We start from the raw sequence: 24,736 nt of genomic DNA on the forward strand, positions 1-24,736 counted from the left end.
GGTCCCTCCAGTCCCACAACCCAACACGTGTGGACCCCCTCAGCCCCGGGGGCTCTGCTCAACCAGCCCCACAGGGTCCCTGCAGCTGTGGACGACCCAGGTCTTTGTCACCCCAACCAAAGCCACCCGAAACACCCACGAGCAGGGGAACCAGGGCAGGGCGAGCTGCGGTGAGCAGCTCTCCTTGCCAGGGTTGAGTCAAAGGGGAGGATGGGGCTGAGGGTGGATGCTGAGCCCCGAGGGGTTGGGGTGCGCTGAGCCCCCCCCCAGCTGCATCATCCGGCTCGTGGGAGCTGGTGGGTTCACAACCACGGCAGGGGAAGGCGACGGAAGCGGCGCGGTGAAATCCTGGCGCTGCCAGGGTCGGTCCCACCGGGGTCGGTCCCACGGGAGTTGGTCCCACCAGGGTCAAGGGCAGCCCGGGTGCAGCCACGGGGCTGTTTGCCGCCCCATCCCCGCTCCTCTGCAGCATCCCACGGCACCGTCCCCGCGCCCGAGTCCCGGCGGTGCCGCGGCGGGTCCCCGCGGTGCAGCGATGCTCCCGGTGCGACGGCTCCCTCCCGGATTTGGGCTGCGGGGCGGCCGTTCCTCTCGTCGTCTCGTCTGTAAGCAACGCCTCGCCTGTTTTCTCGGGGTACCCGGAGCGCGTGTGTCTGCGGGAGCAACAGGAGACCCCCAAAGCCGAGCTGCTCCCCGGGGACAAAGTGAACTGAATTCCTTTTGCCTTACCTACTCGGAGATGCCTTTAGCGAGATGCTTTGCCCAAACCCCGGTAGGACCTGCGTGGTGACCACGTCTGGCTGCTGGCCCATGGCTTCGCCTACGAGACCCCCTCAAGCCCTTCTGCCCCCTCCCCACGCCGCCGTGCAAGGACATGGGGCTGGGGGGGGCAGAGATGGTCCCAGAAGGCAGCAAACCCCCAAACTGCAAGAGGAGGAAGGCAGCTCCATCCTTGGCGTGACACCGGCACGGCCGTACCGCCAACGTGCTGGTGGGCACAACCATTCCCAGCCCGGTGCCAGTCCGGGGGTGCCTGGCGATGCCGGGGTCTCGCCATCCTAAGCTGGTGCCAATGGGGGAAGGGGGGGTCCTGCACTGGGGTGTTACATCCTGGGTACCACACCGTGGAGGGGGGCACGCAGGGATGCCCATTTCCCAGCTGTATCCCACTTTTGCAGCCTCCGCCGCTGGTGTGCGTAGGTGGTCGATGCTTTCCTGGCTCCCGCCCCTGTACATAACCCTATGGATACTGGGGAGCGCGGCCGGCACCCAGCCCGGCTCACCCACGAGTGTGCACGGGCGTGCGCGGGCGTGCAAAACCTCCTCCGGCTTTTCTGTCCTCCCCTCTCGCGGCGCTGGTTGTTCTGGGCTCCAACAGAGCCTGAGGAGGAGACAACTCTTCTCCGTCTTCTCCTTCTTCTTCTCCTCCTTCTCCTCCTCCTTCTTCCTCTTCTTCTTCTTCCTCTTCTTATCCTTCTCCTCCTTCTTTATTATTATTTTTTTTTGGTGGGTTTTGATTTTCCTAAATAAATTTCATACGTCGATCTCCCCGCGGCGGGTCGGTGGGTGCCTCGTGTCAGGGGTCCCAGGGGATGTTCCGGAGCAGGAGCGGGGGTGTCCTCGAGGATGTGCAGCGGCACCAGGGAGGGACAGCTTGTGTTTGGGGATGAACCCGAGTGCGTGGGCTGTGCGAGGTGTGTGCAGCGGGTGACGCTGTGGGCAGTGCCGGTGTGGGGACAGCATGGTTTGGGGGTGCAGGCAGGGGTTCCCTTGCAAGGTGGCCCCCCCCGCATGCTCCAGACCCCTGGGATGCTCCAGACCCCCAGTGATGCTCTGATATCCCGGGATGCTCCAGACCCCTGGGGTGCTCTGATCCCTTGGGATGATCCAAGCCTCCCGGGATGCACCATCCCCTCAGGATACTCTGACCCTCTGGGATGCTCCAGACCTCCAGGATGCTCTGCCCTGCCCCGGGATGCTCCAGCCCCCCTGACACTGGGTCAGGATCCAGCCCCACTTGGGACACCGCTGTATCCAGCCCGGTCCTGGGCTCTGCCAGGATGCGATGGGGTGAGAGGACCCTGCCAGGACAGGATTCCCAGCCTGCCCCCCCACCTCAGGATCCCACTGGCGCTGGGATCCACCATCCCTCAGCCAGGACGGCAGGATCCAGCCCAGCCAGGACCCAGCACCCATGGCCAGCCGTGGGTCGCGCTGCCGTTTGCGGTGCATGCACCCTGAGTCACCCGTGGGCACTTGCCCCCAGCGCACTGGGCTGTGGGGGTGCAGGATCTGACCCTGGGCTGCTCCTCTGGGTCCCGCAGCCGTCCCTGCGTGGGACCCCCCCCCCGAGCAGAGCTCGGCTCTGCCCATCACCTTCGCATCAGGGCTGTGGTTCAGCCGGCCCGCTAATGAGCAATTTATTACCTGGGATCAATGCAGCGCTTTCATTCCGGCCCGATCTGATGGCTTCATCCCGGGGAAGCGGCATTTAATGCCAGAGAAATCCCCGGATGCTTCACCACTGGCACGCGCCAGCGCTGTGTGAGCTGCCAAAATTGGGGTGAAAAACTGCAAAACCTGTCAAGTGTCCCCCATTCCGCTCCTGGCCACGGTTAAACCCAGCAGCAGAGCCAAGAGCTAGTCCTGGGATTAAATCCTTTAATGCTGAGCAAGTCCCAGAGCAGGGCTTGGGGTGTGCCAGGGGACACCAGCAGCATTTGGGGTCCCCAGCCGGGAGCAGCCCCCTCCTCCCTCTGACACCGATGGCTCCGTGCCCTCGGTGACGTCCCTTCGCCTTCCTGGGCGCACTTGGGGTGCCACGGCCACCCATCTTGCCCCTCACCCCGGCCTCGGGGCTGTCCCCCCGCATGTCTCAGCCATCGCTTTCTGTCTGTCCTTCCAACCCTGGCTGCCTGTCCGGTTGTCACCACCCCGTCCCTGCTGCCTGGGGGGGGCAACAGGAGGGTGCTGGGGTGGGCGGCCGTGCCCCACGCAGCATCGTCCCCACGGGGCGCAGGTATCCCCTGGGTGGGGTGCAGGTGTCCTGGAGATTTGGGTCACCCTCAGCCTGTCCCTGTCCCCCCCCAAGCACCCACCCTGGGAGCGGGGGGCCTTCTGTCCCTTCTCCCTGTGTCAGGGCTCCGGGGGTCGCATCCTGCCCCCGGGCCCTGCCCGTGCTGTCCCTTGCACCCTGCAGACGACCCGGGGCAGCCCCAGACCCCCCCCAAAATGTCTCTGTCCCTCCACCCTGGCACGGTGGGTCCCCGTGGATCTGCGCATGGGGGGGTTGTGTGTGTGTGGGGGGGTCAGGGCTGTGCCCAGCCGTGGGGCTCAGCCCTCGGTCCCCTCCTCCTGCCCCACAGAGGCCGGGGGAGCGGGATTTGGACCGTGCGCCGTGGGGACGCAACTGGGAGCCCCTCTTGGTCACAGGTGGGGGGGCCTGGGGGGGCACCCGGGTCCTGGTGCTGCCTTGGGGGAGGGTGGGTGGGTGCTGAGCAGGGCTCAGGGCTCCAGCGACACCCTTGCCCTGAGGTGCTGCGCACCCATGGGACCCACTGGATTGCACCCCCCAGCACCCCCCAGCACCGACCAGCACCCCACCGCCTGGGGTGTTGGCTGGGGTGTTGGGGTGTTGGGGGGGGCCGGCCCGACCCCTGGGGTGCTGCAGGCAGGGCCCCCCCCTGCTGCCCGCCCCCGCTGCCCGCCCCGCAGGCCTCGGGGGTGCGAAGCCGCAGGCGGGAAGGGCCACGCCACACCGGGGGTGGGGGGTCCTGCCTGTCCCTGCCCGCTCCTGCCCATCCCTGCCCGCTCCTGCCCGTCCCTGCCTCCTCCTGCCTGTCCCTGCCCGTCCCTGCCCGTCCCTGCCTCCTCCTGCCCGTCCCTGCCTCCTCCTGCCCGTCCCTGCCTGCTCCTGCCCGTCCCTACCCCTACCCGTTCCTGCCCGACCCTGCCTCCTCCTCCTCCTCCTCCTCCTCCTCCTCCTCCTGCCTGTCCCTGCCTGTCCCTGCCCATCCTTGCCTCCTCCTCCTCCTCCTGCCTGTCCCTGCCTGTCCCTGCCCATCCTTGCCTCCTCCTGCCCGCCCCTGCCCGCCCCTCCAAGGCCCAGGCCCCGCCCCCACGCTGGGTGGGTGGTGGGTGGGTTTGGGCGCGCCCGTGGGAATGAACGGGGTCCCATTCCCACGGCGGCTCTGATTGGTTGCTCTGTTGCAGGAGGCGGACGAATGGGGGAAGAAAGCCAATCAGGAAGGGAGGGGAGGGCCTGCCGGCAGGCAGGGCTGAACTTCATTGGTGGAGGGGAGGGAAATGGGGGTGTGGCCCTGTCCCCGCCCGGCACTGGGGGTGCAGCGGGCAAGGGCCGGGCAGGGGAGGACGTCCCCGTGTCCCCGTCCGTGTCCCCAGCCATGTCCCCGTGTCCCCGTGGCTGTGTCCCCATGTGTGTCCCGTGTTCCCATGTCCCTACGTCCCCATGTCCCCATGTATGGCCCCACATATGTCCCATGTTCCCATGTCCCCATATATGTTCCCACGTCCCCGTGTCCCCATGTCCCATCTATGTCCCCGTGTCCCCATGTGTGTCCCGTGTTCCCATGTCCCTACGTTCCCATGTCCCCATGTATGTCCCCATGTCCCCATCTATGTTCCCATGTCCCCACATCTTCATGTCCCCATGTCCCTAAATTCCCATGTCCCCATCTATGTCCCTGTCTATGTCCCCATGTCCCCATGTATGTCCCCATCTATGTTGCCGTGTCCCCATCTCCTCATGTATGTCCCCATGTCCCCATGTCCCTGTGTCTCCATGTCCCCACGTATGTCCCCGTGTCCCCATGTCCCTACATTCCCGTGTCCCCGTGTCCCCATGTCCCCATGTATGTCCCCATGTCCCCATCTTTGTCCCCATGTTCCCGTGTCACTATGTCCCCATGTATGTCCCCGTGTCCTCATGTCCCTACATTCCCATGTCCCCATCTATGTCCCCATGTCCCCACGTCCCCACGTATGTCCCATGTCCCCATGTCCCCGTGTCCCCATCTATGTCCCCATGTCCCCACGTATGTCCCATGTCCCCGTGTCCCCATCTATGTCCCCGTGTCCCCACGTATGTCCCATGTCCCCAGTGGGAGAAGGCAGGTCCTGCTGCCAGCGGGGGTGACCATCCCCAGTGTCCCCAGGGCGCCCGCTGGCCGCCCACCCGGGGCTTGGTGACCCCGTGGGAGCCCTCGCCCGGGTCCCCCCCCACAAGGGGAGGGGGAGCGGACGTGGGGGTGGGCGGACCTGGGTGTGCGTGTGTGGGGGGTGTGCACGTGTGGGGGGGTGTGTGCACTGGGGATGTGTGTGTGCACATGGGGGGGGTGTGCGCATGGTGGTGTCTGTGTGCACTGGGGATGTGTGTGCATGCACACGGGTGTGTGTGGGCACATGGGGGATGCGCACAAAGGGGCCGGGGGGTGCGCGCGCGCGCGTGTGTGCAAGCACCTCCCCCCGTGCGTGTGCACACACCGGCGCGGGGGGGGGGGGGGAGCGCGTACACAGGTGCACCTGCGCGCGTGTGTGCGCGTGCGATGGGGGGGGGGGACCCGCGCACACCTCCCTCCCTCTGCGCGTGCACACACGGGGGTGCGCGTGGGTGTGTGGCGTCCGCGCGCGTGTGCGCGCACCTGCGCGTGATCGCGCGCGCCGCGCCCCGGTGCACGCGGGGCAGCCCCTCCCTCCGCCTTGTGCCTGTGCGGGCACGGGGGGGCGCACCTCCCCCTCTGTACCCGCGCGCGCACATTCCCCCCCCCCCCCCCCCGTGTCCGTGTCCGTGCGTGCGTGTCCCCGCCTTCCCCGCGCGTGTGGCCCCGCGCGTGCCGCCGCCCCCCGCCCCGGGGGCCGCGCCGCTCGGGGGCGGGCGGAGGCGGCGGCAGCGCCCGCACCGGAGCCGGGCCGAGCCCAGCCGAACCCAGCCGAAAACAGCCGAACCCAGCCGAGCGGAGCCGAGCCCAGCCGAACCGAGCGCAGCCGAGGGGAGCCGAGCGTATCCGCGCCCCCCCCCACCCCCGGGGCCGTACCGGGCCGTACCGGGCCCAGCGCCCGCCCCGCCGCCGCCTCTCCCCTCCACCAACCAGCCAGTAATTTTCCAAGCCCGGTCGGCGTTTCCCGGTTGTAGCCGCCCGGAGGATCGGCGGGGCCATGGGAGACAAAGGCACCCGGTGAGTGGGCCGGGGCGGGGAGTGGGGGGGGGAGGCACCGCGGGGTGAGCAGCCCCGGGGACGGGGCAGGGGGGGACGGGGGATCCCGGAACGCCGTCCGTCTCAGCGCTGCCTGCTCGCCGCCTGCCTCTACGGAGCCCCTCCGGGACTGCCGGCCCCAGCTGCGGGCAACATCTGGCCACCGCTGGCCGGGGCTGACGGAGGGTCCCCTGGGTCCCCACCGGGGTCCCCCGGCTGCTGGGGTGCGAGGTGGGAGGCAGCGGCTGCATCCCGGCCGAGGGCTTGAGGCCGGCGCGGGGGGGGGACGGACACGGGACACGACACGGGGGACGGGACCCGCAGGCTTGGGGAGAGGGTCCTGCACCCCTGCCCGCACCCCTGCCCAGCCGTGGGTCTGAGGTGGGTGCTCGGAGGCGTTATCGCTCTTTTCCCATCTTGATTTGGAGCCTGGATGGTTTTTTGGGGGGCGGGGGGGAGGTCACCCCAGCTCTTCCCACTCATGATTCAGGTGGGAGCCTGGAGTGACCCCCAGGAGCCAGCCCCTGGTGTGCCCCCCCCCCCCCCCCCCTCTCCCCAGCATTTTTGGGAGCACATGCCGGGCCTGGAGGCGCGGGCACCACGACGGCATGCCATGCCTTGGTCCCATGGGAGCCACCACGATGGCTAGCCAGCCTGTGGGGACCCCCGTGCCGATGGGGACCCTCCGGCCGCCCCGCGTTTCCCAGGGCCCTGGGCGTGGAGCACGGCAAAGATGGTTGCGGCGAACACAGGGACCCGCGGAGGTGCCCACCCCGGGATTTCGGGACCTCGGGGGAGAGCCCGGTGACCCCCCCCACCAGCCCATGCATGGGGGTTCTGGGGAGGGTCTGGGGGTGTCTCCCGTGACACCCCCTCCCCAGCTGGCTCTGGCTGTCGTGGTGGGGTGGCCAAGGGGCTAATGCTCCATCTCAGTGCCATCCGTCACCCTGATCCCTTTCTGACAGCTCTCTGTCCCCTGGGCCTCCCCGTCATTAATTATTTAGGGCCAGGTACTTAGGGGTGCTCCTGCTCACCCCCAACCCTGGCGGGCAGGCAGGGGGGTGGCATTGCCCTCCCCTCGGTCCCCCCCGCCGTGGCACCTGGGCGTCAGGACCAGGGGGCTTCGGTGCAGCCGATGCCACCGCCATGCCCTACGGCAGGAGGGAAGGACGAGGGGGTCCGGCCCTGCTTTGGCAGAACCTTCCAGAAACGCTGCAGCGTTTCAGGGTGGCAGGATAGGATTTGGGGGCTCCCGCTGAACCTCCAGCATTGGGGGGGTCATCGCTGCCAGACGGGCTGCTCGGGTGCTGCTGCCCCAGCCGTGGCCAACAGCATCCGCATTCCCCCGGCTCAGCATCCCTAATTCTTGAGAACCGGCGCGTTGCACCCCTGGAGCAGGCGAGCAGCCCCCCAGAGTTGGGGGGCCGGGGGAAGAGCCCCGCTTTCGCAGCAGCAAAGCTGGGGAATCCCTGGGATGCTGCTGGTTCGGCGCTGGGAGATTTTCGGGTGCCTGGGGGAGCTCGGGCAAGCGGCATTCCCATAGGCTGGCAGCAACCGCGGGCAGGCGTGCAGGCAGGAGAGGCATGAGCTGATCCCTGCCCACGCAGCGCGTACGGAGGGAGCTGGGGGGGCGGAATTAGGCTGACAAATCTCCCCCCGCTCCCCATCTTCCTTTCGGCTCCGTTTCAGAGCTCCGACCCCAAATCCACTCGGATTCATCCCAAAGCCACCAGAGAAGGGTCGGGGGGTTCGGCCGTGGGAGCTGATTTACCATCAGATACCCCAAAAGCATCATTTCTGTTGATTCCTCCGGTGCCAGCATGGGGCCACCCCACTTTTCTTGGGGGTCACATCTCCACGTCTGCCACCGACCGGCCTCGGTGCCACAAGGTTTGGGGTCACCCTGCTCCCGGTATGGCCCTGGGTGCTCCACGCAGGGTGAAGATCACATCCAGGGTGCAGGCGAACCCCGAGCGCGGGGTGCAGGAGCCGTCCCCGGGTTTGGTGGGGTGCTCGGGGGCTCGGCCGTTGCGGCTCCATGCGTCATCGTGCCGCCGTTCCCAGCCTCCTGCCAAGCCCCCTTCAAAGCCCCGCGGTGGGAAGAGCCGGAGGAAGTGGCTCGGTGGAGTAAACAGGCGAGTTTGTGGCTGCTGGCACCGCCGGGGACCGGGCCAGCCCCGGCCGCCGCCGAACACATCGCCTAATTATTTGCAGCTTCTCCAAAAAACACACATCACCCCCCCAGCTCTTCCCACCCAGCACCCAGCCGGGCTGGCCGCAGCCCCACAGGCACCCGCTGGCCTCCGTGGTCCAGTGGGATGCTCGGCCGGTGGCCTGTGGTTTGAGCTGCGGCTGAGGGTGGTTTCCCAGTGGTCAGTGGAGACAAAGCTGGAGCTGGAGCTGGGGAAGCACTGTGGTGGTCCCGGCGTGGCAGAGCCCACTTCGGTTGGCACCGGGCATCCCTCCGCACCCATCCCCCTGGCCCCACGGTCCTATCCTGCCCCTCTGCAGCATCAAACCACTCCGGGACCAACCAGTCCCCGGGGGTGCTTTGCAGTCCTGGCATCCTGTGCATCCCTCTGGATGAAGCTGTAGGATCCGGGAGTGGGACAGGGATCTCCGTTAGAAAGAGAAGGAGCCCTGGAAGGTGGCCCGGGAGGGGAGACTCCTGCTTCCTGGCTGTTGTTTGGAGAACAAACTCTGGTAATAACAGCAGGATCCAGACACATCCCGGATCCCACAGCCAAGGCGTTTCCCTGCCAAGGAAGCCGGCGGAGCTCCAACCCCGCCGGGGGATGCTGCCACCGAGCCTGGCAGGGGATGCAGCGGGGACGCAGTGGGGATCCAACGGGGATGCGGGATGCAGCCTTCGGCCCGTGGGATGCTCTTGCTTTGGGATCGGCTGGTACGGCGCTCCGGGCTCATCCCGGCACGGCTGGCACGGAGCCACCGGCCGCCGTCGCGGGGTTATGCCAGTGTGTGTGATGTGGTTGCTGGCGGCTCCGTTATCCCCGGAGGTCCCTTCTAACGCGGCTCTGGCTAATTAGATCTGCCCGCCGGCCCCATTAGCGTGAGAGCCAGTGAAAACGCTGGCTCCTCTGCCCCAAGTTCAAAGGCAATCGATGGCGTTGCCGTCAGACCCCGCTCCGATGCCCCGAGGAATCAAATCCTCATAAATCTTCCCAACAGAGATCAAACGGACCCCACTCAATTATCAGCCACCAAATAAAGCGATCGTTAGCCCCCGGACGTGTGCCTAACGAGCTCATTAAGGTACCGGATCAATGGCAGGGAGAGGGCAGGGTGGGCAGGAGAGCAGGATTCGGCCTTGCGGCAGCGTGCCGGGGGGCTCGGGGGGCACCGGGGCTACCGGCCCACGGCGTGGGGCCACCGTGGGTTGGAAATCACCGACGGGCAGCGACGGCGGCGGCTTCCTGCCTCGTGTCTCCGGCCTTTCGACACCAGGAAGGGCTGGAGGGGGAGGGAAGGCTCAGCGCTTCCTCCTTCCCTCCCTCCGGATCCGGCAGCGGGCGAGGGTCCCCCCCGACGTCGAGCGGATGCTGAAACGCGGGAGGCCACCGTGTCCCCGCGTGCCACCTTCCCCGCTTGCTCCCGTGGGTGCTTTCGGACAGAGCTGGCCGTCGGGATGCGCGGCCGTGGAGGTCTTTCTGGGGGGGGGGCAACCCGGGCTCCTGCACCCATAGCGTGAGGTCACCCCACATTCCTGCCCCCCCCGGCGTGGGGCCAGCCCAGACTCCTGCACCCACGGCGTAAGGCCAGCCTGGGCTCCTGCACCCACGGCACGGGGCCACGCGTGGCTCCTGCACCCACGGCGTGGGGCTGTGTGGGGCTCCTGCACCCGTAACGTGGGGCTGTGCAGGGCTCCTGCACCCACAGCGTGGGGCCACTGCAGGCTCCTGCACCCATAATGTGGGGCCAGCCTGGGCTTGTGCACCCGTGGCATGGGTCCACGCAGGGCTCCTGCACCCATAGCCAACCCCAGGCTTCTGCACCATAGCACGGGGTTTTGCGGGGCTCCTGCACCCACAGCGTGGGGCTGCGTGGGGTCCTTGCCCCCCCGGCGTGCGGCCAGCATGGGTGGACGCCGGCGATGCCGGGGAGGAGCGGTGAGTAATTGTTTCCTGCTCGGCACTTCTGCAGCACCCGCCATCGATCTCGCCTTCGCCGGGGTTCATTAGCGGGTTCGTTTGTGTAACGAGGGATGGGCAGGAGGCATCGCCGCTCCCTCCCTGCCCCCCCTCCAGCATCCCTGGGGGGGTCCTGGCAGTGGGATCGGCTGAGCCTCCATCCTTTGGCCGCGTTTCTCGGGGCTTCCCGGCACGGCTTGGGGTTAGGATCCGGCACGCCGAAACCTCCCTGCGCTGGCCCCGGTGTGAGCCGTCTCTGGGGTCTCCTCTGGGTGCTGGTCCCTGGGTGGGGGGGATGTGGGGTGACAGGCTGGCAGAGGATGCTCCCCACCCTGCTTTTATGTAACGCCTCATTAATTACCCAGAAAAATCCCCCTGTTAATTGCTCCGGGCTCTCAGGAGGATGGCATCGCCCCCTCCATCCCCAGCTCTCGAGACTGGGTGCTCTGATCCCCCCATGGCCTTAAAAAACAATTAATTAATTAATTGTGGGGAAGGCGAAATGCTGAGTAACAGCACTGCCGCCCTTCCCTGATGAGCCCAGGCCCTTTATTCCCCCCCATTTATTTAATTGCAGCAGCGTTCCCATTAACGCCGGCTTTGCTCGCGCCGGCGCAGGATCCGGCCCTCGCCCTGCACGCCGGGGACCGAGGTGCCGGCAAACCCTCGTGCCGAGCATCCCGCCCGTGGAAAAGCTCTCCCATCTCGGCTGGGAAAACTCAACACCCCCCCCCCCTCCACCACCATCCCGAGGAGAGGCCACCCGGGAAGGGCCAGCGGGATGTTCCCGACGTTCCCGGTTGTTTTGGGACAGCCTGCGGGTTGTCCTGAGTGTTTATGTGCCTGGGAGAGGATTTATCAACAGCCCTTGTCATCTCCTGGGGCTCATCTGGGGACAAGGGAATAAGTGTGGGGATGCGGGCCGCCCCCCCCCAGCCTCTCCCAGCCCCCCCAGCCAACCCCCCAGTCCTTGTGCGATAGCCGGACCTCTGGAGTGGGTGATGCCGGGGATTTGCCGGAGCACCCAGCCCAGCCCCCTGCCCTCCTCCTCCTCTTGCCTGGGCTTCCCTGGCATGGGAGCTGCTGCCGGAGAAGGCGGCAGGGCTGGAAGCAGATGAAGGAAGGGCCCTTTCCCAGCAGAACCAGGCATTTTTGCTCAGAGGGAATGTTGAATTTCAGTAATCCCCCCTTTTCCCCACTTTTCCCAGTTGCTGTGTCTCCAGCAGAGGAAATCTCCTCCGCGCTGAGCCCCTTCCCTGTCAGGGCTGGGGAGAGCGGCTCTGGTCCCGGGAATCCCAGCCACCTCCTGGAATCTCCCTAGGATTTCAGGGATGGTGGAAATTTGCTCCCTGAAGGAGCAACACCGCTTCCCCGTGCCTGCGTGGCGGGGCCGCATCCTGCTCCCTGGCCAGGGACTTGGCAGTGATGCCTGCTGGGTGACATGGCATGACGGGAGCAGCGGGATGAATGTCCCCGGTAGCCCAGGGCTGTGCCGTGCTGTGCCGAATGCCGGTGCTGTGCTGGACCACTGAGGCTGGTGCTGGGGCTTGCTGGCACTCGGGGTGCTCCTGGCACTGCTGTCCCTCCTGCATGGACCCACACGTGGGCACGGGGGCGAGGGCCACCCCAGCACGTGGGCACAGGGGTGAGGGTCGTTGTGGCACGTGGACATGGCTGAGGGTCACCCCAGCACCCAGGCTTAGAGACGTCGGTCACCCTGGCATGTAGGCATGAGGATGAGGATGGCCCTGGCGTGGGGACAAGGGACACCCCGGCACGGGCAGCAGGACCCTGGATGCTCCTGCCAAGGCTGTGCTCGGTGCAGGGACCGAGCCGTGCCAGGACCCTCCCCGGCGTGTGCCCACACGTACCCCGGTGCGGTGCCCGTGGCAGCCCGGTGCATCCCACCCCATCACCAGGATTATGGCTCGGGTGTATTGGACCTGACCCGAACCGGCACCGCTCTGTTTTAATTCCCTGCTTGTGCCGAGCAAACCCACCGGCTGCCGCTTTGCCTGCCTGCCCCTCGGCGGGGTGCAGGCAAACGCAGGCAGCGGGATGCCGGCAGCTCTCCTTGGCCGTGGGGTGAGGGTCCATCCCGGCAGCGCCTGGAGGAGCCCCTGGTATTTCGGCAGAGCCGAGCAGCCGCCCTGGGAATTGTTTTTCCCAGCCCAAACCGCCGTCACTAATCTTCCCGGATGGTTTTAATGGAATTTAAAGGCGAGGAGGGATTATCCGAGGAGAACCCATTATGGGTGGCTTCGTGCCAGGGCAGGCTCTGAACAGTCTCTGAAATCAGGCAGTGCCGGGCAAGCGAGCCCTGCCTGCCCCTGCCTGCTCCCTGCCTGCAGCAGGCAGACTGGGGATGCTCTGGCTTTCCCGGCACTTGCAACGCCGCGGTGGCATGTTGGACCCACGTCCTTCCCCCACAGCTCCGTGGGGTCTTGCAGAGGGATTTGGGGGGGCAAAGGGGATGCCTGGGGGCTGTTCCTACAGTGCAGGGTGGCCCTTGGGATGGAGGATGGATGAAAAGCCCCGGGGACAGGAGCACCCCCCATCTCTCCTCGCCTCTCCGGTGGCTTTGGGATCCATCCGTGTGCTCCACGTCCCTTGGGGCAGAGGTGACGGTGGGGACCGTCACCCCACAGCCAGAGCGGGTGCAAATGTGCTGGGGGGGGGGTCATCCCTCGGGGTGGCCCCATCCTGGCTGATGTGCCCCCGTGGTCCCATGCTGCTTCCAGCTCCCCGCGCGCCCGCAGGGCTCGTCCCCATCCCCAGGGAGCTGCCGCGCCTCGATGCAGCCTCACCCCAACTCCCTTTTTAATATCCGTGTGTGCGGCGCAAACCTTATTTTTAATTTACTTTCAGGTAATTAGAAACAAATTAAAGCCATAAAGAGCGAGGAAGGTGCTGGAAGGCAGCTGGGTGCTGGGATGCAGCTCTGCAGCCTGCGGGCTTTGGGCTGCTGCCCATCACGGTGGTATCTGGGCGCCTTCCCCATGCGATACGCTGTGCTGGCTTCCCGACACCTCTGTTTTCCAGAGCAGGGCGCTGGCAGCGGCTGCTCCTGCTCATTCATCAGGATGCCGAGGGTCGGCCAGATCCTGGCACCCAACGGGGTTGCAGGGGGCTGTGCAGCTTGCCGGGGGGCTGCCCCTCTGCCGTGCTGTTCCCCAGCTTGCAGAAAGCCTGGCTTCACGCAGCAGGGCCTTTGTGCAGCACCTTGCACGGCACCTTGCACGGCAGGGTCTTTGCAGGGCACCTTGCATCTTCCATGACTCGTGCCTTTGCGTGGCACCTTGCTCTGCACCTTGCATTGCTCCTCTCCCAGCCCCTTGCCCAGCGGCAGAGCCGTGCAGCCCCTGGGCGTCCCGTCCCGCTCCCCAGTGCCATATGGGGGCCGGGAGCAGGCTGGCTGTGCTCCCCTATGGTATATAGGGTCAGATCCCCTCACTCTGTGCCCGGAGCCGGGCATCGTGCGTCCCGTACCCTATGGGGTCAGGTACCATCGCCTGCCCGGTGCTGCCCTGGCGTGATGGAAACGCATCCCGCAGCACCCATGGGTGCCCCCTGCCCCAGCCGCTAACCCCCCCCCCCCCTTCCCTTTGCTCTTGTTGCAGGGTGTTTAAGAAAGCCAGTCCCAACGGGAAGGTAAGTGGGAGGCCGGTGGCTCCCTGGGGAGATGGGGGGGAAGCGGGGGGAGCCGGTGCTTCCTGGGGTGACCCCCCCCTAAACCCTGCAAGCACAGCGAGGAGCGGGGGACAGGCACGTACCCAAAGATGCCCTGCAAGCTGCCTGCTGCCTGAGCATCCTGCCATGCCAGCAGGAAGGGAAACTGAGGCACGGCGGGGTTGAGGGGGGGGCTTGCCCAAGGTCAGGGGGTTCAGTCGGTGATGGAGCTGCCTGCAGCCCCCCCATGGGGTTGAGCGGATGGGTGCCGGGGTGCAGGCAGCCCTGCCCGTGGGGTTTTTAGGCAGCCCCAGCGTGGGTCTGGCAGTGTAACCCCCTGCCTGGCAGCTGCCTGCTCCTGCCTGCCCTGCACTGGAGGGAAAGGCTTATTTATTCAATCACCTAACGGGATGAGGCCGGGGTCGGGAACTCACCAGCTCCAGCCGGGATCCGGCTGGGATTGCAGGGGCTGTGCGGTGGGAGGCAAATCCGATTTGGTGCCAGGGATGCCAAGCCGGTGAGCCGGGAACTGTCCGAGCCGGCGGCAGCGTGCGCTGGCACCGGGGCTCGTTCCCGGCTTGGAGTTGGTGGTCCTCTCCATCACACCCGGCATCTCCCGGCATTCCCAGGGGAGGATGCTCCTGCTGACCCTTGAGTGATTGATGCGTCTGTGTCCCGTGCCTCAGTTTCCCCATCAGGAGAAAGTCGGGAGGGTGATGCCGTGGGGCTCAGCCCGTGGGGTGCCAGCTGAGGCTTGACCTTAACCCAAATGTCCCCAAATGCCAAGTGCCTCCAGATGCCACCAGGTCTGGGGACATCGGGGGGGCGGGGGGGTCCAGGCTTTGCCTGAGACTGAAGCTGGGAGCGGGGGGGGCTGGCTTTTGGGTGCTGCAGGGATGGGGTGCCACGTGGGGACCATGGGGGTGATGGACCCCAGTGGGTGGTGACCAGGCGGGGGGACCCCAGGACACCCCCCGGAGCTCTGCCAGCACGGATCTGGCCACGGGAGCCCGGGGGGCTGCTCCGGGCATCCCTGACCCCCCCCTCCATCCCTCCCCGCAGCTCACCGTCTACCTGGGAAAGAGGGATTTTGTGGATCACATCGACGTGGTGGATCCCGTGGGTATGTGGGGCCGGGGAGGTGGGGGGGGGAACTCAGTTTGGGTGGGGGGATGTGCCGGGGTGGGCTGGGCTTGCTTGAGCCTCTGTGAGTGGGAAGAAGGGTTTTTGGGGAGCAGGCACTCCCCCCTGGGAGATGCCCTGAGGACGTCCCCATCCACTGGCAGCGGCTGCATCCCTAAGGGACAGCCGCTGGAGAAGCACCCGCGCCAGAGTCGTCAGAAAACAGCCGGTTTTGAATAATAGTCCTGTTTTATTACTCATTTAAGACGCCTGCAGCTTCCGTGGATTAATTACCTCGGGAGGCAGAGCCCGAATCCCCCCTATCTCTCATCCTGCAGAGAGAAGGCTTTAAATAGATATATAAATATAAAAAAAATACATAAATATTGAGATGTATCTGTCTCCGGTGGCAGGCGCATGGCTGGTTGCACATGAGGAGCTGGGCACCGCGGGGCTCCCGGGGTCCCTGGCGCGGCCCCCCCCCGTGTCTGTCTTTGTCCCCTGGGTGCAGCGGGTGCAGCCTGTCCCCCTCCCGCCACCGTGTCCCCCACCCAGCTCTGGCTGGTGGCTCTGAGGTGATGCCTCTCTGTATAAAGGGGACCTTTTATATGTCACACGTCCCCTCCTAACCCTGCTGGCGTGTCCTTTCCTAACCCTGCCAGCGTGTCCCCTCCAACCTTCCCTGCACGTCCCCCCCCCCAACCCTGCTGGCATGCCCCCCGACCCTGCTGCCACATCCCCTTAACCATCCCAGCGCGTCCCCCTGACCCAGTTGGCATGTCCCCCTGACCCTGCCAGCGTGTCCCCCCCCAGTCCTGCCAGCGTGTCCCCCCCAACCCCGCCATGTCCCCCTCCTGTCCCTGCCGGCGTGTCCCCTGACGCTGCGGTCTTCCCTTGCAGACGGAGTGGTGCTGGTGGATCCCGAGTACCTGAAGGAGAGAAAAGGTAACGGCTCGCTGCGTGGCACCACCGCAGGGGACGGCCGGTGTCCCTGTGCGTTGGCATCTCTGGGCCCTTGGGTGACGTTTTCCAGCCCCCTGTCCCCACGGTGGGTGCCCTGTCCTGCAGAGGATGGGGCTCCTGTGGTGGGCACCCCAAGGCACGTCTGGCTGCTGCCCGGGCTGCATCCCCGTCTCCCCACCATGGCACCTCCTGGGAGCCACCACCACTTCCCAGTGCTGGTGGGACCGGGATGAGCCATGATGCCACCACACCATGATGCCCCCACACCATGATACCACCACACCATGATGCCCCATGCCATGATACCACCACGGAATGATGCCACCACACCATGATGCCCCCACACCATGATACCACCACACCATGATGCCCCCACACCATGATACCACCACACCATGATGCCCCCACACCATGATACCACCACACCATGATGCCCCATGCCATGATACCACCATGCCGTGATGCCACCACACCATGATGCCACCACGCCATACCACCACACCATGATGCTCCATGCCACGATACCACCGCGCCCTGATGCCGCCCTGCCACCAACCTCCACCCCTTGTCGCCCTCCCCAGTCTTTGTGACGTTGACCTGCGCCTTCCGCTATGGCCGCGAGGATCTGGATGTGCTGGGGCTGACCTTCCGCAAGGACCTCTTCGTGGCCAATGCCCAGGCCTTCCCCCCGGTCCCCGAGGAGAAGAAGCCCCTGACGCGGCTGCAGGAGCGGCTGATCAAGAAGCTGGGCGAGCATGCCTACCCCTTCACCTTCGAGGTAGGGTGGCAGCGGGTGGCAATGCTGCTGGGGGCTCTTCCCTTGCTGCTGGAGGGGATGGTGACCCCCCCCTCAGGGACATCGGGGTCCCTTCTGGCCCCGTAGGGTCATGGTTGGGGGTGAGATGCTGCCACCCGTGATGAAGATGCAGCTTTTGTTAGTGGATCTTAAAACTCGGGAGCAAAAAGCAGCCACCAGTGGGGAAACTGAGGCACGGGGTGCATGCTGGCACAGTGGGTCCATGCCCTGAGTGTGACCGGGGCAGTGACACCAACCTGGGGTGCTCCCCCAAAGCAAAGCAAGGCTTGGGCAGCTCCGGCAGGGAATAGTGGGGGGGGGATAAACCCCCATTTTGTGCTCCTGCACCCCAAATTTCCTGGTGCAGCTTTGGCGACAGCAGCCGCCCCCGTTCCCCTTGGGGCCGGGGGGGACCCGGTGGCATTTTCCAGGCTTGAGCCCTGCAGGGTCGCAAACATCCCTGAGCCCCAGTGAAACAATCTTAATTCCTCCAAATCCTCCAGATTAACAAAAAAACCCAACACCAAGCCCACAGATTTTCCTAACCCTTCAGGGTTTGGGTCTGGCGAGGCCGAGCCGCTGCCCAGGACGGATTTGGAGCGGGACTTGGGTTGAAATATGGCCAGAAGGAAAAGGGCACCGTGCAATTAGGAAATGCAATTAGGAAAATGAGGAAATCCTTCCTGGCTGTCCTCCCCCACAACAGGCAGGAAGGGGCAATGCTGGCAGCACCAGCAAAATCCTGGCTCCGGTGCCGGTGCTGGGGTGGCACCGGGAGGGGATGCAGTGCCCAGCCCCACAGCTGAGTGGGTGATGCCGTGGATCTCTACGGCAAAAAGCTGGCTCGTGGATGGGGGTCCCAGCCCCGCTCCTAACCCCCCCTTTCCCTTCCAGATCCCCCCCAACCTGCCTTGCTCCGTCACGCTGCAGCCGGGCCCGGAGGACACGGGGAAGGTAAGTTCCACCCATCCTTGTGCCACCGGGCAGTGGTGACCGGCTGTTGGTTGGGGTCACCTTTTGGGGGGGTGCAAAGGGGTTTCTCTGTCTCCTTCTCTGCCCCCTCCTGGTCTCCAGGCCTGCGGCGTGGACTACGAGGTCAAAGCTTTCTGTGCGGAGAACCTGGAGGAGAAAATCCACAAGAGGTGAGCGGAGAGGATCTGTCTAGCCTGGGTGGGAGCAGCATCCTCGGGGTGCTGGCTGGGGCTATGACCCGGTCTTGGGAAAGGGGCACCCCAGTTTGCTACCCACAGTGGGCGAGATGGGGCTGGGATGGAGGTGTCCTCCACGATGGGGCTGGGACAGAGATATTTGCTAGGCTGGGGCTGGAGTTGGGATGATGATGTTCACCAGGATGGAGCTGAGACAGAGATGTCCTCCAGGCTGGGGCTGGGATGGAGATGCTCTCCAGGCTGGGGGTGGGATGGAGATGCTGTCCGGGGTAGGGATGGGATGGAGATGCTCTCCAGGGTAGGGATGGGATGGAGATGATCTAGGGTTTGGGATGGAGACATCTAAGGCTATGCTGTAGGCAAGGAGCCCAGCCCTGCCATGACGTGGGGCCACGCAGGCAGGCTGGCACAGCCGTGGGGCTGCCCCCTTGCAGCCCAAGCGAGCTGGGCATCCAGCCGGGACCTCCCACGCCATCCTTCTCCTGACCCAGCAGACCAGAAGAAAAGAGGGATTTGACCCCAAAACGGGCCAAGAAAGAGGGCAGCCTGCGGGCAGAGGTGCCTGCAGGCAGCCAGACGCCTGGGTTCTCCTCTCGCCGTCTCCTCCCAGGAACTCGGTGCGCCTGGTGATCCGTAAGGTCCAGTACGCGCCGGAGCGACCCGGCCCCCAGCCCATGGCAGAGACCACCCGGCAGTTCCTCATGTCGGACAAACCGCTGCATCTCGAGGCGTCCCTGGACAAAGAGGTGGGCAAGGACCGGGGAGGGGACACCGGTGGGGTGACCCCGGCAAGGACGGGGACCTCACCGTCCCCCCTCCTTTGCTCCCCACAGATCTACTACCACGGAGAACCCATCAGTGTCAACGTCCATGTCACCAACAACACCAACAAAACGGTGAAGAAGATCAAAATCTCAGGTGAGGAACGGGACATTGCCCCCCACGGCTGCTGTCCCCATCCCTACGGGGCCCTCCCTGACCCCTGTGTCTCCATCTCTCGCCCCAGTGCGCCAGTACGCCGACATCTGCCTCTTCAACACCGCCCAGTACAAGTGCCCGGTGGCCGTGGAGGACGCCGAGTGAGTACCGGCTGCTCGGGGACATCGCGAGGGGCCCCAGGGACCTCAGAGGAGCCTTGGAGGACTCCTGCCCCAATGCAGCACCTTCAAAGCAGTGGGATGTTGTGTTTGGCAAGCGGGTCCTGGTGGGAGGAGCGGGGAGATGGAGACCCTTTTTTTGATGGCACCCTGGGGGACGTCACCCTCCGCGTCCCCCCCAGCCAGAGATGAACTCCAGGCTGGGGCAGGGACAGAGATGTCTGCTGTGTTGGGTCTGGAGTTGAGATGGAGATGTTCACCAGGCTGGGGCTGGGATGGAGTTGGGATGGAGATGTTCACCAGGCTGGGGCTGGAGATGTCCTCTAGGTTGGGGCTAGGAAGAAGATGTCCTCCAGGCTGGTCCTGGGAAGGAGATGTTCCCCGGGCTGGGGTGGAGATATCCAAGGTGGCCGGTGGGTTTGTCGGAGCTGGGGGGGAGCTGGGGTTCTGGCTGATGGTGGCTGTCATCCCCAGCGACATGGTGGCCCCAAGCTCGACGTTCTGCAAAGTCTACACCCTGACCCCCTTCCTCGCCAACAACCGGGAGAAGCGGGGGCTGGCGCTGGACGGCAAGCTCAAGCATGAGGACACCAACCTGGCCTCCAGCACACTGTGAGCCCCCCCCCCGACACCCCCCTGGGTCTTCTGCTCCCTCCAGCAGTGCTGGGGGGGGCTTGGGGGAGGACCGAGCCTGGTGGGCATCCAGCTCCTGCTCCAGGGGTGATGCTCAGGGTAGAGGAGACCTGGTGGGGGGGCCTTCAGGAGGATGGGGGGGCTGGTCCCCATGGACATCCCCTTGCTGATGCCCACCTACCCCTTCCTCCAGGTTAAGAGACGGAGCCAACAAGGAGATCCTGGGCATTATCGTCTCCTACAAGGTGAAGGTGAAGCTGGTGGTGTCACGAGGAGGGTGAGTGTTGGGGACCACCCCCCCACCCTGCACCCCCTCTCTTCCCTTGCTCTCTCCTTCGGGCTTGGGACCGGCCTCGGCGCATCCCCCCCGGGATGCTGCGCGGTTCCTGGGGGTGGGATGGCGAAGCTGTGGCAGAGCCCAGCTCTGGGCAAGGTGGGCCTTTCTGGTGACACCAGTGTGGCCATTGCCGGGGGGGGGGGGGGGGGTGTCATTAATCCATACAACAACCCTGCTCCCCCCTTGTCTTTGCCGCAGCCCCTTTTGCAGGATGGGGCCCTGCTTGCAGCCCTCCCGTGCCGTGGATGGGGCCCGTCGCCCCCCCAAACCTCCCCTGGGACTCAGCAGCGTGGGGGGACACAAGGTGGGGGGGTCGTGTGTCCTTGGGGAGCGGTGACTAATGTGTTGTCTCCTTTGACCCATGCCAGCCTGCTGGGAGATCTCGCCTCCAGGTAATGCTCGCACCGCTCCCCCCGAACACCCCCGAATCGCTGCTGCAGCCCCCCGTTGCACCCCCTGGGTCCCCCCCGCTGCCACCCTGACCCCACAGTTGTCTTCGGGATGCCACCGCCGTTGGGGTCACCGGCTCACCCGAAGCCAAAAGCCAGGCAGCCCGCAGAGATGGGGCCGGGGTGGTGGGGCTGAGGAGTCGTGGGGCTGGGGATGTCGGCGGGGGTCGGATCCTGCATCCCCCCTGCCCTGTGCCAGAGCAGCGGGGCCGGTGTGAGAAGGGACCATGGGTGCTGGTGGGGACAGTGAGCAGAGCACGGAGGTGGCTCCTTGGGGCTGAGCATCTCCGGCCGTGGGGAGGAGAGTCTCCGGGACTTTCCCGGTCTCCATCCTCACATCGCTCCCCTCCCGTGGGGTCCCACGGCTCCCCACGCCTGCCCGTCCCCACTCGCCGTTCCCGGGGGACGCTGGGGCTGTAGCTGACACACACAACAAGCTTTTTCCCCCGCTGCAACACGCTTGCGGGTGGAAGAAGCAGAGCTCTGTCCTACCCCATCCCCGGCGGAGCTCGGGGCCGTCTTTGGGCTGTCCCACCCTGCCATCGCTGTGCCCGCTGAGCACTTGGAAACTCGGTGCACCTCCTCCATCCCTCCCGCCGCGCCGGGGTTGCCCCAGACTCCGCTGCCGCTCACATGGCGCCGCCGGCACGCAGCCTAAACCCGGGGGATTTGGATCCACAGCTGCTGCTAAGCTGTTAAAAGGCAGATTTTTTTTTTTGCTGCGCTGATCTCCTCCCTCGTGCCCTCTGGCTGGCCCAGCTGCCAGCCCCGCAGCCGGGGTGGGGGGGTTCTGCTGATCCCAAACCACGGCGTTAAGCTCAAGCAAGAAGCGCGATAGTTGTAAAGAGGCTACGTGGAGGATAATACAGGTTTTTGCCCGGCTTTGTGGTCTCCGCAGCAGCTGAAATGTGGGATGCTGTTCTGTGTCCCCCCCCCCCCCGCCCCCCAAATTTGCCCTGCTCTGCCTGCAAAACGCAGGCAGCCCCGTGCTTTACCCCGGCATCTCTTGCAGCGACGTCGCGGTGGAGCTGCCCTTCACGCTGATGCATCCCAAACCCAAGGAGGAACCGGCACACCGGGACGGTGAGTGTCCGGCCCTGGGTGTGGGGCAGCCCCACTTTGGGGTGGCGGTGGGGGGGGGGGCACAGAGGGGTCAGCCCGCTCCCCTATCCGTGCCAGCGAGGCTGCCGCGGTGCCCGATGGAGATTTTCGCCTCCCCTCGAGCCCATGGTAACCCATTCACAGGGCAGCAAGTGCTGGGGCTAAAACCACGGGGGTGCCCCCATCGCCCCGGTGCAGCCAAACCCCGGGGGGGTCGCACCCACCCGGTGGGACGGCAGTGACGGTGTCCGCGGTGACTAACCCTGTGCCATACTTCCCTCTGTTCAGTTCCAGAGAACGAAGCGCCCATAGATACAAATCTGATAGAGCTTGACACAAAGTAAGAGACAAACCCCCCCCCCCCCGGGGTCTGTGTGGGGACGCGAAGCATTTGCAGAGGTTGCATGGCACCCCCCTAACCCACTAACACCTGCTGTGCTGTGCCGTGGGATCGGCACACAATAACTAACCCCGCACGTGTAACCCGTAACGCATGCCGTGCCCCTCTCTCTTCTCTCCTCCCTCACCATCTCCCTGCACGGCTTTCCAAAAAACAGGAGAAACTGCAGTAAGAAAGCACCCGCCGGGATCATGTGTTGGGGGGCCGGCGGGGGGGGGGGGTGTCCCCACGGATGGGGGTGCATGCCCTGGGGCTGGTGATGCTGCAGCCGTGTTGCACCGACTGGGTTAATCCCCGGCTCTGCATTTGTACTGGAATTAGTGGTTTGGGGAGGTTTTTGCAGTGCTCCGCCAACCCAGCCGCTCCCTGCGGGGCTGCGGTTCCCGAGGAGCGGAGCGAACGGTGCGGACAGTCCCGGTGATGCCGCGGGCTGCCGATGCGGAGCTGCCCCCACCGCTCTCGGGCTACACATCGCTCCTGGGCTGCTCAGCTTGCTCACCGAGCAAGCACCGAGGCAGCCGCCTCTTTGGGGGCATTTTGGGGGCTGCAGAGGGCAAGTAATGGTAAAGCTTTGAAAAGCGAGGCTGTTTGCTGAGGGATGGGGTTTTAAGAGCCCCCTGAGCTGCTGAAATACCGCAGTGCGGATTGAGCACGTGGGAGCATGCCTGCCTTCGCCATGCGAGCCGGGACAGCCTTGCTGTGGGTGCCCCCAAATCCTGGTCTCGCCGTGCACCCCGTCCCCCCCCCGTAAAGCCCCTCTCCCTTGTGTCTCCGCTAGTGACGATGACATTGTGTTTGAAGACTTCGCCCGCCAGCGACTCAAAGGTATGAAGGACGACAAGGAGGATGAGGAGGAGCGGACAAACTCCCCGCAGCTCAACGACAGATAAGCGAGCCCCCCTCAGCTCGCCGGGCCGGCACGCGCCAGTAACACCCGTGCATTAGGCTTCTTCTCTTTTGTATAATTATTAATTTTGTTTTCTACCTGTACCGGGAGCCTATGGATCGCCTGATGGCGACAGCAATTATAACCTTCCAGCTGTGCCGTGTTGTCACTCTTCATCCAGCTGCCAGAGCTGCTGTTTCCCTTGCAGGGCACGGCCGGAGGGGTGCTGGAGGCAAGGGGGGGGGTTTGTGGGGTCGCGGCACCCCTTGCCTTAGCCCCCCGCTCCCCGTCCAGCCCCCTGCCTCTTCCCCCCTTGCACTCAGAGCCCTTTCCTATGAGCTGCCTCTTTTATGTGTTTTATATAAGTCCAGTCTCAACACCAGTTTGCTACAGGGAAGGGGGGGGGTGGGTTGCAGCAGAACTGGGGGGGGGTCTTTTCTAGGCAGCCTGCTCATGGGAAAGGGCACCCGCGCACCTCGAACGTCCCCTCCTTCGTCCCCCTCCTGTCTGGCCCTGCTGCATGCGTTCCCTCCCTGGGATGCACGAGCCTGGCTTTGACCCTTGGACCCTGCCCGAGACCCGAGCCCAGCTGCTCCCCGGCAAAGGTTCGACCCGGCACCGGGGTTTGGAGCCGGCAAGATGGGTGGGCATCGCTCCCCCTGCTCTTACCCTCAAATCCTCCTAAAGCGGCCAACCCCGGGGGTTTATTCTTCAGCTGCGTTGGTTTTTACACCAGTACAGCCTCCCCGGAGGAAGCGAGCTCAGAGCCGTGAGTCGCCGGGTAATGCCGGCGGACTTGGAGCTGGCAGCGGGGACGCGCAGCCCCCCGTGGGTCCGTGCCGCCGGCTGCACGATGCTTGCTCTGGAAGAGGCTGCAAACGCCTCTTCTCAGCCACAGCAGGGTCACGGCGTAACGACCTCGTTCCCAGCGGGGTTACACCGGGGATGCTTTGGCCCCCCCACAAGCTGCAGAGCTCCCCTGGTTGATGTTTTCCCCCGATCTGTGCCTGCATGGGGTCAAGCACCTATTTGGGGGTGGGGAGGGGAGGGGGAACACAGCGTTTGCCACCCTAACCAGTGTTTCACCAGATGCTTGTGCCTCCTGGCTTGGCGGTGCCCGTCCTGGGGCTCCCTTGCTGGGTGCCTGGGACCCATCCCACCCCACAGACCCCCACCAGGGTCTGCAGGGGTCTCGGGTCTCCCACCACCACCCGAGAGGCCGTTCTCACTATTTATTGTGCTGTTGCGGTCAGCGTTGTCATCTGAGAGCAACCCGTGGGGCTAGCTCCATCCCGCCCTGTTCAGGGGGGATGCAGAGCTGAACCCCCCCCTGTTATTTTTGGGTAAAGCTGATGGGCAGCGTGGTACTTCTTTTTGTAAAGTGGTTACTTTGTACTGTTCATGGATACCTGCTTCTTTGGTTTCTCCACCATATCTGTGATGTTTCTGTGTTCTGTCAAATAAATTATTCTAGTTTATTAAACTCAGAAAAAAAAAAAAAAAAGAGTCCCAGCGCCTGGACACTTCTGTTGGCTCAGGACAGGGGAGCTGGCACAGTCCTGGGGTCTTCTACAATGTGGCACCCGATCTTGGTGCCAGGGGGGGTACGGAAGCTCTCGCCCCCCTCTCTGCCGCTCTGTCCCACCCCAGCAAGTCAAATGCAAACTCACGAGAGCAGATTTCCTTGTCGCAGCATCTCACGGTCCTGCTGCTCCTGTCCTCAGCTGCATGTTTCCTCACTAGCAAATTAATTT

General features: G+C 65.0%; 1 protein-coding gene across 2 annotated transcripts; it reads left to right on the forward strand.

Moving 5' to 3' along the window:
* The first annotated feature begins 5,811 nt into the window (after positions 1-5,811).
* On the forward strand, positions 5,812-23,139 carry ARRB1 (arrestin beta 1). Of its 2 annotated transcripts, XM_052812686.1 has the most exons (16): positions 5,814-6,194; positions 13,981-14,011; positions 15,092-15,152; positions 16,052-16,096; positions 16,696-16,892; positions 17,805-17,864; positions 17,985-18,052; positions 18,690-18,825; positions 18,913-18,997; positions 19,086-19,158; positions 19,651-19,788; positions 20,003-20,086; positions 20,515-20,538; positions 21,608-21,678; positions 21,985-22,036; positions 22,875-23,139. In XM_052812686.1, exons 1-16 carry the CDS (start codon positions 6,175-6,177, stop codon positions 22,984-22,986), a joined length of 1,257 nt encoding a protein of 418 aa, XP_052668646.1. In that variant the 5' UTR covers positions 5,814-6,174; the 3' UTR covers positions 22,987-23,139. The 2 variants fall into 2 exon arrangements, with proteins under 2 accessions (XP_052668647.1, XP_052668646.1); XM_052812687.1 differs by lacking the exon at positions 21,985-22,036 and having other exon boundaries at positions 5,812-6,194.
* The last annotated feature ends 1,597 nt before the right edge of the window (positions 23,140-24,736 follow it).

Source organism: Harpia harpyja, chromosome 17 (genome assembly GCF_026419915.1).
Source record: "Harpia harpyja isolate bHarHar1 chromosome 17, bHarHar1 primary haplotype, whole genome shotgun sequence".
NCBI classification, from domain to species: Eukaryota; Metazoa; Chordata; class Aves; order Accipitriformes; family Accipitridae; genus Harpia; species Harpia harpyja.